This window comes from Anneissia japonica, unplaced genomic scaffold (assembly GCF_011630105.1).
Source record: "Anneissia japonica isolate Jap-2015-1 unplaced genomic scaffold, ASM1163010v1 scaffold2392_len1475705_cov187, whole genome shotgun sequence".
In the NCBI taxonomy this organism is placed as follows: domain Eukaryota; kingdom Metazoa; phylum Echinodermata; class Crinoidea; order Comatulida; family Comatulidae; genus Anneissia; species Anneissia japonica.
Window position 1 is genome coordinate 119,081 of NW_022751777.1, and position 12,960 is coordinate 132,040.

General features: G+C 34.8%; 1 protein-coding gene across 2 annotated transcripts in view; it reads right to left on the reverse strand.

Annotated features, from left to right (window-relative positions):
* Nucleotides 1-850: 850 nt before the first annotated feature.
* Nucleotides 851-12,960, reverse strand: part of LOC117121845 (stearoyl-CoA desaturase 5-like) — a 14,882-nt gene continuing 2,772 nt past the window's right edge. The window contains exons 1-6 of one of the 2 annotated variants that reach the window (XM_033267225.1): nt 12,010-12,225; nt 8,688-8,888; nt 7,536-7,666; nt 3,229-3,434; nt 2,424-2,606; nt 851-1,924 (exon numbers count right to left, since the gene is read on the reverse strand). In XM_033267225.1, the coding sequence (XP_033123116.1) occupies nt 1,690-1,924; nt 2,424-2,606; nt 3,229-3,434; nt 7,536-7,666; nt 8,688-8,886 (954 nt within the window). In that variant the 5' untranslated portion in view covers nt 8,887-8,888; nt 12,010-12,225 and the 3' untranslated portion in view covers nt 851-1,689. Of the gene's footprint in view, nt 1,925-2,423; nt 2,607-3,228; nt 3,435-7,535; nt 7,667-8,687; nt 8,889-12,009; nt 12,226-12,960 lie in introns of those variants that run through there. The other variant, XM_033267226.1, reaches the window with a different exon arrangement.

The window sequence follows — 12,960 nt, forward strand, 5'->3', positions numbered from 1 at the left end:
CTTAGCCTGTTGTCCAGATATAAGCGCATGGACTTTGGTAGCTAGACTGATATTCTACCTTCATCTTTTTTTTCATTTGCTTTTACATGTTTGGTATGTTCTTCGGTTTTGTTAGGTGTTGAAGGATATAGGGACCTCATTAGCTTGCGCTATAGAAGTAAAAGCATTATCATCGTCGTCATTATCATCATCATCATCGTCATTGTCTTCGTCATCGTAATCCTTGTTATGTGCACTTTCTGAAAGTATCTTATTGAGAATGTTTTATAGTTATTTTATGTATATTTGGTTCCATTTTACAAATTTTAGTTGTTACATTTTAAAATGTTATATTCTTGGTTCTTTCTTTAGTTCAGTTCATCGTTCCCCTAAATAGGGATTCATTCATCACCAATATAGGCCATTGGCCCTTATATCATGTTACCTGTGCAATTCGGTATACAACGCTATCAGATGTGCCTATGACCTTTTCCGTCACCAGTTATAACCTTATCTCATTGTAAATATTTTATTGTGTATTTGTCGCTGTGAATGTAAATAAATAAATATAAGCATCGCCATTGTCATCATCAACATCGTATCATAATCATCATCATTTTCATCATCTTTCTCATCGTCATCTTCATCGTCGTCATTATCGTAAAATGTGCTGGACTAACGCAGTACAGGCTATAGTGTACTGGCGCATGTACGTGTTGCTTTATAGGCTACTGGACCACCTCCAACCAATCATGGTACGCAAAATCACTTCTCAGCTGCGGACCGTTCACAATCTCTAGCAGCGGGCCTATACACGACGCCAGCATTAACAAACGCACTTAACTAAAGAGATTTAATAATCAAATAGTAATATGGTGTTTCTTTCGCTAGGCGTATTTTATTGATTCCAACATCTGCTCAAATGTTTCTTTTTTCATTACTAGCATGCTATCTTTATAATTGTCTACAATTATTATTATGTTCTTATACTCATAATAATTATCTTAATTTTTATTTTAATCGTGAATCATCCGTATTTGTAATACTATTATTATTGCAGTCCTCATTAACAATATTACAAATTAATAATCATATAGATTATTAATTATCCTCATTACCGTACTATCAAATTGATTACAACTTATGCCTGCAATTTAAACAACTGATTTAAAATTCCTCTTATGCGTCGACAAATAAATAAACGAAATATAACATAATACTTTTGTGGATGAAGGGGAATACTTATTATTACTTTTATTTATTATAATTATCTATATAGTTAACGTTAATCGTTATCATGCTTGTCTCTATGATCATCGCAATAATCATCATCATTAGCCCTATTTTATTATTATTATAATCATTATCACTTTTTCATCATTACTATACTTTTATTTTATAGTTTTTAATATTATTATTGTCATCATCATTATCGATACCATAAATATTAGCAGTAATTGTCGTTATTATTGTTTAAACGCGGAAATTACATAATCGGTCATTTTAATAACAGTTACGACTATGTTTACAAAAGTTGTTCTACTGACTGAATACTGAAATCTGTTTTGTACATAATTATTATTAATATTTTAAGATAACGGAAACTCAGCTTGAAGACTGACAAATATGAGTCAATATAAATCTATTCTAGATATTGAAATAAAATATAAACAGGATAAAAATGCTAGGCCTACAGTATTCTATCTGTTCCTAGCTTCTGTCTCCTGTCCGACGTCTCCGGGCATCAATGACTTCATGTTTGATCTCATTGCAATCGTAGGCTTGGCCTAGAACGTACATACAGTCAATAAGCATCGTGGTTGGATTGAGCTTCCAGCCGAACTCGCCTGTGCGGTAGTCGTTTGGAAAGGTATGGTGATAGTTATGCCAGCCTTCGCCGAGAGACAAGCCTGCTACAAAACTGTTCTGTGCTGGGTTGATATGCCTTGAAGAAAATCAATAACATTATAACCAAATAAAGTAAAATTGTTAAAAAAAAATTCAATTTATACTTCAAGGTTTAGGAAAGTAAAATTGATTATGTGTTTTCTGTATGTTATATATGCCTATAATGTTACGATTTAACATGCATTTTTTTGAAATATCCGGATTTTTAGCTCCAGAATGTTTTCTATAGCTTTGTTTTCTCAAGTTTTGTTTACAAAAATAGGATAAAGGCCTATTTCTTATACAGTAACTGTATTTTAAATGAATCATTGTATAGGACTGTTAAAGTTTGTGTCCTACAACAGCCTGTTGGAACAACGCCATAACGATGAAAAGTTCAATTACTAAAGAGGGCACCCCACCCCTCCCCCCACATGGGTGGTTAGAGTTCCTGTCTATAAAGGAACTCTACACATGGTAGCGTATAAAGCATATTTTCAGTCTGTTGCGGTAGAAATTTCAATAAACAAAAGGTATATCGTAGGTGGCGTACTTACTTATCGTATGGTCTATTTCCCCAAAAGTGAGCAAAGCTATTCACCATCCAAGTACAATTCAATGCGATACAGTAACGTAGAACGGCAGCAACGAAGTAGGCGTTCCATAAAGATTCATTCCAAAGTGTCGGTATGATCGTTGGCAATACAAAACACATAAGCGGCATGAGGATGAAATAGTACCTACAAGATATATCCATAGACAGGTGTATGTAATTTTTGTTCAGAAGCTATATTATTTCTTTTCTCAATATAATATAATTATATATAATTATATGTTTTTTCTTTATGTAATAGGCCTATAATGTTACGTTTTAACGTAATTTAATTTATTTAAATTTATGCAATATAATTATACATAATATAATTATGTATAATTATGTAATATAATTATACCCAAATTATTATACCCAAATTATGTATAATTATGTAATATAATACATATATTATGTATAATTATATTACATAAATTTACCAAAATAATGCTTTACGGTCAATTACATTTTAATTTAGTTTCTAATCATAGGTCTACAGTTTAGTGTATTAATAATTGCATTTATTAAATTAATTTTTTTACAACAAACAAACAGGACCAGTGTAAAACAGTTAATCACTGATTTTGTTATCCTTTTTAAAAATGATTTCAAATTAATTAATTAAATGATGTTAATACATGAAGGTAGGCCTATTTCAATCTTACTTTTTCTGTGAAAACATTCAATCACTAATTATGTTATCCTGTAAAAAATGATTTTAAATAAATAAATATAATTGTTTTAATATATGAAAGGTCTTTAAGTCTTACTTTTTCTGGATTCGTACGACAGGATCTGCCAACAGATCATCCATCTTCAGACGAGATCCTTTGTTAGTGACGTCAGGATGTTTACGAACCAGTAGCCAACCAACGTGAGAGAAAAAGAACCCTCGCTTTGCATTGTGGGGATCGGCGTCCGTCTCAGAGTACTTGTGATGTACGCGATGATCACGTGCCCATTCAAATATACTATTCTGTTTATGAGTAATGAAACGGAATATTATGAGTTTGTAAAACAAATCAGATTTATTGTACATAAGGCCTACCTTCCTTTAATAGGTTTAAAACAATTAAAGACTTCCTAAATATTGTATTGAAACGCAAGCTTTCGATATCATGATATTTTTAACGTAATCAATACATTGCCTTATTACTTCGAATACGAAAGATGCATCTTGAATAAGTTAAGGTATTTTTAATGTTCAATAAGCACAACATGCGCAATTTCAAAGCACTGCAATGCTGTAGATTGCTGTTAGTCCAGTTTACAAAAGCGCAAGCGATGTCACATTGTTGGTGCCCGTCACGCCGGTTCAAATTTTACGCTGTGATGTTGATGACGTATAGGCCTAATTAACGTTTTGGGATACACTAAAACCGGCCAATTAGCAATCCAGCTATGATGATAATATGAGGTCAGTCTTTCAATGTATTTTTTTGTTTCTACCGCCCTCTATGTCAAACGTACGATAGCAGCACATGCACGAAATCTGTTTTGATTTTGTTCATTTTCGCTGCTCTCGTACGGTGATCGATGTAAACCACACCTTTCCTTTTTAATTGATTTTTTTTTTTACCACTTGACGGCCGTAATGGAATCCCATCCAACCTAAGTAAATTGTTTTTTATGGCAATATTTGAATCTGAATATCTGAATCTGAATATTTATCAAAATGACAAAATCTGCCGTTACGTGATTGTACATCTTCATGTTGCTCTTGGAAGGTACTTTCCATTTCTGTTTGGTGTTCATATCACTATCAGAGCAGCTTTTGTGGTTTTTTTCACTATCATAGACCTATATATTTTTTTTTTTTTTGCGCTCAAACCCGTAATTTTAGTCTTCATGTGAATATAATTTAGACCGAATTTTTCAGAAAACGGTGTTCCAATCTATTGTCGTCTTTCGGCTCACCGTGTCTGGTGACATTTTTCTAAGACGAATATTAATATTGGATATCGTACACGTTTGTCAAATACTTCGTTTTATTATCCACTCTGGTCGAAAGGGACAGACATGGACATGTTTTTCCGTCAGACCCCTCTGTGACCCCTCATTTCTCAGCTCTAAAGGTGTTGATGTGGCCAATTGTCCTGGGCCAATGCTTATTAATTACCCTTTGTTTCATCAATATGAGTATATTTAAAACGGTAGCGAAGCGCGTACGAGGCTACAAGGGCAGTTGCTCCATCACATTTGAACATAACCTAGAATCAATCAGAAATATAATATTAACGAGGGATTCAATGATAATGTCATGACCAGGATGAAATGATAGGTTATTCATTTTAGACAGGATCAGCCAAAACAATATTAATGGCGTCAATTTGTCAGAGCAAATCAAAATATGAACAGAAATTCCAAGTTAGACTTTGCAAGAAGACGTTTGGAAACCACGACTGATATTTACAAAACCCAATCCTATTTTAAGAATTGTAAATAAAGATGTTTAGTAAGAGAGCTACAAATAAGACAAATACCGTAGTATACATATATTTTTAATATGGCAATACAAATTCAAGATATTGGTCCTTATAAGCGTGAGACTGTGAGAAAGACCCAAAATGCGTGAGTGTCACGCCAGCTTCTTGAGACTAGGCTTGAAGCTAAGTAGGTCTGTATGACGGTTAAGAACTGCAACGTCGGTGATAAATGAATAGGCCTAGTCAGTGTCGGATTCAAGGGGTGTGTGGGGAGGGGGTGGGGCGAGCCGGCCCGGGTCCCCCTAAATTTGTCAACTATTAAAATATGGAGAGAAAAAAAGGAACATTTTAATTAATTTTAGGTCTGAGAGTGCCACTTCCGTCCATCTAAATCATATATTGTCTCTAACTCAGCCCAAACCATGGTGGGGCTGAGTGGTCATAACCTCCGTCTCTGAAAGTCCCTTCCTGGATCTGCCACTGCTGTTCGATAGCTATACAAATATCGACCTTAATGTTCGAAGCCAAAAAAAAATCACGCTCAAGTGGTAAAAAAAAACACCTATTACTTTATTATGCGAGTTAGCACCCCTTCACTTAACCATCGAGTCCGTTTGAAATATTTTGATGTCATTTTTTTTAAATTGAGGTAATTATAATAATGTAATAATAGTAATGAAGTTTTGAAGTTTGGCATGTCTTACAGTTTATCAATGGTATGTCTCCCTGGGCCCCCTCTATTTCAAATTCCTTGATCCGCCACTGACATTTTTTTATGGTAAAACTAACACGCCGGAAAATTTATGTAAATCAAACGAAAATTGGTTATTGTCTTGTAGTGTAAGCCGGGCACATACTGCGTCTGACGGTCGTGCAGACTGCCGCCGACAATCAGCATCAACTTCTTGTCGTCTAGCGCGCTCACTGGCAGCGGAGTTTGATTCATTGCGATGAGAAAGTTCATGTGATAACTTAAATTGTGAGATTCAATGTTTTCTCCTAAGTTTCTGAGTGACAGCATCGTCTTTAAATAATTGTTCAAAACAAAGACCATACTAACTGTTGTACAAATAATGGAAGATAGAATTCATTCTGCAATACTCTTGCGCAATTAAGCCTACTTATTCAATAAATCCAGATTGAAATAATCACCGTAACAATACAAAACGTTTTCCCAACTCTTTTATTGTTGAAATCATTCTTGTATACAAGGTCGATACTAATATATAGTAATTATTTTATCATTCGTCTTGCTTCGCGTTAACCTTGTTGTACGTCTAGTGACTTATTTTACCGGTCGAAAGTGCCTATCCATACGTTGGAATGTGCCTTCACTAACCATTACGCAATTATGCTGCCGTTATTCCCGATGATTTATTAAAACAAAAAAATCCATTCGTTTTACCATAGCTCTAATCTAATACGTCATGGGTTGATCAAATAGGCAAAAAAAAAAAAAAAAAAAAAAAAAAAAAAAAAAAACCGCGGCGCTTCATGAAATATAAAGCTGCCTTTATACAATACCATACAAACCAAATTCAAACCATAGAGACCTACTTTGGTTCCATTTGGATTTCGCAGCGTCAAATTGCTTGCCATTGTGTAAAAAACGATAATCGTAAGAATATTTTATTTGTGAAATTTGTATACAGGCTATATAGCCCTGTCCAGAGTCTCAGATTGTATTTGACAAAACATGTGACATTAAATATGGTCATGATGACATCAAATCATGGCCATAATATATAGGCACATGACTAGGCCTATATATGGGCATGCAACAGTTTTTGTCAAATAGAGTTTGATAACCTGGACAAAGCTTAATTCTATGTTCTCTATTTAATTCGTTCACGGGGATTTTCGATACCACTTATCAAAATCATCCAACGATTATAGGCACACTGGAAACATACGGTACTTGTTCTAAACATACCAAAATAGACAAGTAAATTGTGACGTGTAAAACGAGAAAACCGGGTTCCACACACAAAAGATCCTCCAATGTTTCACACTAGCAGAGATGTGTATAAGAGACAGGAGGGGGGGGGAGGGGTGGAGGCTGATGTCCCCGACAAGAAAAAAGTGGGCGTGGTCAAGCGTTGCTGAAAAGCTTTCGAAAGTGGTCCAAGGGACGTAACCCCCCGAAAATTTGACAATTTAGGGGTTTTAAAGGCTTATTTAATCGATTTTAGAGTTTATCAATGTACAAAATACATAGACCAACGCCAAAAATTCCACATTACACGCACCACCAGTTGCCCTGTGGCGAAGCACTAAAACAGATTAATTGCGCACGGTGTTTACGCATGCAAACGTTGGTCGGCGCTCACGGTCGTGTACGCATGTATAAGTCTCGACACAGCTAGTGCGAGAGTACGGACATAATGGCCGCCCATACAAGGGGCAATACTGGAAAAAGCACCGAGTTACGTTTGCATAAATTATATTGCGTTTGCGTCAATTCCCTCGCGAGCTTGCGTTAATTATTTTGCGTTTGCGTTTGAAGAGTTCTATATTTTAACGGTTGGTAAGAATGTAAGAATGTACAGACCATGACCTCAACAAGCGTAGGGACATAATCATTGCAGGGTTATTATGATATCAGTTTGCGTTATGGCCATATAATTAAAGGCATCAGAAGTATGTCTCACCTGGAATGCAATGCAATTGCATGCGGCAAGAAAAATCCTCAGAGGTAACTTTGCCTTGTAGCTTCGATGGGCCCATAGCCTATGTGCCCCAGCCGTTATACCAAGACCATTCAGTAAATACAAGATGACAGCTTAAAAGGGAAAAAAATATTTGCTAAAAGTCAGTAGCCGACAAATGTAGACAGGATAGATCGTCTGCATGACAATATTTAATAGCGAGCCCATTCCCAGAGGAAGATAATCTGCAGCTCTTATCTTTTTTCTTCAATTCCACCCTTTCCTGAAGTTTTTTTCCCTCTCTTTTTTTTAAATTACTGTATGTATTTATTCGTTTATTTTCAATCCGCCTCTCATTTTCACTCTTTATTTCAAATCTTGCTTAAAGATACACTGTGTTGAGCTTATAATCTTGAACAATAAACTTCAATATTTGAAGTGCTCGAATAGTAGGCCTATATAAAGTCCAAGTAAGGCCTTGGCTTTCAATTGCAAAATTATAAGAAAATATTTTCGCGGTTATGAGACCTTTAAGCATTTTTAACGGCACCTGACTATCAAATCTCAAGGCATTCAATGGCATACCGGTTAAAGGGTCTGAGAAAATTGCAACGAAAAGTATAATCCGTTTGAACGTTTGATAAATCATGTACACTTAAAACCACGAGAAGAGACTTAAGCCGGCCACTCACTGTGCCCGGCGGTCTGTCGGCCGTCGCGATTCTATAACACAACGCGACGACGGGCGTCGTCTAGCGCACACAGGGAGCGGACTTGGATTCGCTGTACCATGGAGGTATTATAGTGAACTATAACACCACCATGGGTGTACGACGCGTTGTCAGGCTTTATTAATTGAAGGATGCATGAATAAATAATCCATAGGGCCTATATGAACTATGCTTAGATCCTGAAATTAGTCGGTAATAAAAATATATTATATTTGATATTTTCAAATGAGCCATCAAGTGTTTAATAAATTTAAAACTTTTTTTTTTTTGCTAAACAGCATATCTTTAATAACACCTTACCGATTCGTGGCCGTCTCTCTCATTCATATTCCGTGCCTCCCAATCAAACCACCAGAACATTTTGCTACGGACCCGGGGTTTGAGTCAATACATTCACATTCACTTGGTGAACAAACAACCTTACCCCATACTAACGTAAGCCAATGACATTTCCAAGTCACGAATAAGAACGAATATACGGCACTAAGATGGATGAACCCCATGATTAGAACATTCCTCCAGACGATGTCACTGTGATGGCGTTTTCTAGCGACGCCCTCAATAACCTGATCCCCTGACGTTGATAATAGCTCCGCTCGGTTGCATTCGTTGTGTGGTGCCATTTCTATAATTATGAAAAACATAATTTAGATACAATGTTACGGTTTATGTGCATTAATGAGTCAGCGAAACATTCATCACTTATTACCATTATGCATAAGAACGTTTACGTGGATAAAAATGTTTTGAATCTCGTAAATGCTATGTATAGAAAATTAAAACGTGATAACAATCATGAAAACCATTAATAAAATCGTAGGCTCTAAATATGTCGATTAAGATAAATTAATAAACGTAAAAATAATAATTATGAAGACAGGCCTTATATATATAATTTATAGTAAATTTATAACTAATATTTTCACTTTTATCCGTTACAGGATCGAGTATTATTTTAACCTTTCAACCAGCAATTTCCTCTCACTCCTTAGAGTAAAGCTGTATTCGTAGAACATAAGGCATATCCAATAGGCTATAAGGTATCGTACAAAACGATCAAATCGATCGGCCTGTACCCATGGGAATCTCTTCCCAGAAATATCATGCAAATAGAATTACAAATAAGAGTCACATTAGTTCCATCAAAAAATGTTTTGAAATGAAATGGTTGCTTGTTATTGAGGTTATTTCTCGCGCGTAGAACAATTTAGACGCGTTTGACGCAATTAGCAAGGAAAAATACTCAGACTTACCACGCAAACGCAAAAAAAAAAAAAAAAAAAACTGCTCGAGGCTACACCATTTACCACATTCGATTTTATTCTTTAAATTAGGCGAAGAATAACGCACATGCAAAAGTTTACTCATGACTCTGACCTGTCGTTCGCAAGACGGGAGACATTAGTCGTTGAACAACACGCTTGCATTGCGTCAATAATTCTTGTATTGCGTCAATAATTCTTGCATTTGCGTAAACATTTTTTTGCGTTTTGCTTTTGAAGCTTTTAGTTAAAATACAGGATAAAATAGACTACAAATTAATTGTGACGTACAACGCGAGTGCATCACTTTATTATTCTTCGTGAATTGCACGAAAGTTCTTTTGTAATAGAAAAGCTGATTACTTTATAAAGGAGCTTCGTGTTTATTTAAAAAATACTGTACTCGGGTAAAAAACTAATCTCAAAACAAAAATATACATTAATCTCTGTCTATGGTTCAACAAAGATTCAGAAAAGTCTTGAGCTTTTTTACTTTTTCAACCATAGCATTAAGCTACCTTCAACAGGATCTCGTAATAAAATTAAAATATAATGAATAAGATGTGCCACGTGATTTCGTCCCAATGCCTTAGGCATAAACTCTGGAGTTTCCTCAATGCCTCAATAGACTAAAAGACCACTTCAACTCTTCCCTCGGAACATACTATGTCCCAACTGGCACTTCGGTACACCCCAGCCACGTTGCGTGCGTCGGCGCAGTGAGTGCTCGTCTTAAACTTGTAGGTTAAACACAAACTACTGGTACTTGATAAAATTAGGGATAAATGAATAATATATAGGCCTCACTGCAAATTTTAATATGAACATGTAATAAATAAACATTTATAAAGCGCCAATGATCCACTACATTCATTCACTGCGTGCTGTCCAAGTCGGATGTTAATCTTTTATGTCTGCTTTTAAAATAGCTTTTGTCGTGATTTCGTCCCAATGCCTTAGGCTATATGAATGAATAGTAATTTAAAGATGTTAATGATTAACCACATTATTGAGCATGTAAGAATTACGTCGATTCTTACGCAAGATCATTATGAACATAATAATTATTCATGTGCATTTTCGATTCACTTCATATATGACTAAACTCAGATAAAGTACCCGGACTCTTATAATAATAATTATTTATATAGGAAGTACACTTTTTCATCAGTTGCACACTTCTCAATAGAATGTGCGTCCAAAACAATACAGCATAGTTTACAAAGACTTAAATAAATACATAAATAAAAACAATTCTATGTTTTATCCTAAGCCTAATTAAATTCATCATGGATTGCATTACGCTACAGTCATATGTCTAACCCATTTTATAGCTCCATGCTTAACCTAGTTTAACTATTTAACACCAGAAACCACAACAAATACAGCAGGAAATATGCGGGTAGAAGACATGAGATGAGAATTTGAACAGTGTCATGTTTCTTAGAACATAATCATATTCATATTTTTGTCATTGTGTAACGTCTTGCCCTTTACGAGCAATGCAATTTCCTGTTGGATAAATAAATAGTCTTTGACTTTGACTATGACTTTGACACAACATGGACATACTCAGCAGCAAATTAAATAAAAAGTAAAAAAAATTCTAGGCCTAAAATAGTCAAGTACTAAACTATTAAGATAACAGACTAAAATGAATAAACTCCGGAGTTTACTCAATAGACTAAAAGACCACTCTTCCCTCGGAACATACTATGTCCCAACTGGCACTTCGGTCACCCCAGCCACGTTGCGTGCACCGGGCGTAGTGAGTGCTCGTCTTAAAAGAGAACTAGCAAAATGATCTTTCGTTTTATAGAAGATTTTAGATATGCCATTGATTATAGAATTGATTATAGAATCAACCTTAAAATTATTATTTGGCAATTGTTTATGAAGTTATAGGCCATTATATACGATTTTACCGTGACGTCACTGGCGAAAAAAGTAACAAAAGATTGTGTATATAGCGCCGCGTAGGGTATCCACCGCGTACGATCTTTGCGTGCATGCTATTATTAATGGCATATCAAAATTACCCTCGAGAACAAAAAATCATTTTGCTAGTTCTCTTTTAAACTTGTAGGTTAAACACAAACTACTGGTACTTGATAAAATTAGGAATAAAAGAATAATATATAGGCCTCATTGCAAATTTAAATATGAACATGTAATAAATAAACATTTATAAAGCGTCAATGATCCACTACATTCAACGTGCTGTCCAAGTCGGATGTTAATCTTTTATGTCTGCTTTTAAAATAGCAACAGATGGTGAAGTATAAACGATTACTTTATATAAAAAGTTCCAAGAAAAGCATTCGAAATAAAATTGGAATATGCCGATAGAAATTGGTGTTCGATGCAGATAGTAGCCGCACTGACAAACCACTCTCCCGTCCCACAAACACTTGTAAAATGCAAGAGAAATATCTTCACTAATAAATATAAAACTAATTTGGCATAAGAAAAATATCATCATACTTATCCAAACAAGAGATTGTTGAAGGTGAGATTCAACTGCAAAAAAGTCCTGGCCTATTAAACAATACTGTTTTGAATTCAAGTTGGCCTTTGGGTTTGTTCGCTGAACATACAATAATAACTACACACTCGACGTTGGTGAACAGCCAAACGAATAAACCAAGCATAAATCTATCGTACGAGCATATCCATTCATGTATAAGAATCATGCCATGAGCTGGGAGCAACGTTCCTATGTGACGTAATCGGATCAGCTGATACGATTCTGATGCAACGACTGCGAGAGCCACCAAAACAAAAGATATGAGTGTCTAGCATGGCAAGCCCCAGCTGTCTTAAGCCTACAAAAAATATTATATTATTTATGTTTGCTATTATATTATTTACGTTTGTTATTATATTATTTAAATATAATATAATAATAAACATAAATAATATAATAATAAACGTACATAATATACTAATAGGCATAAATAATATAATAATAAACATATGTAATAATTATAATAATAAATTTAAATATTATAATAATAAACGTAAATAATATAATAACAAATGTAAATAATATAATAGCAAACATAAATAATATAATATTTTTGTAGGCTTAAGACAGCTGGGGCTTGCCATAGTCTGGCCTCAGAGATGCACTAATGTTTACTAGGCTACGACGTAGTATACATGGTGTGGCTGAGGCCATTGATTCAAACACCGGCAGCATCCCTTAAAGAGGCGTATGCGACCACGACAAGTTGAATGACTTAAAAATTGACCCTAGTCTAATAAATTATTGAAAACCAGTGACGTACTGTAGGCCTATATCGTACCATATCATACCATATAATTTATATTGCTTTAGTAGAACATAAATTTATTCATGTAAATATATTACTACCATATTTCACAATATCAATATTTATTCATTTAATCTAAAAAAAAAAAAGATAAAAAGCA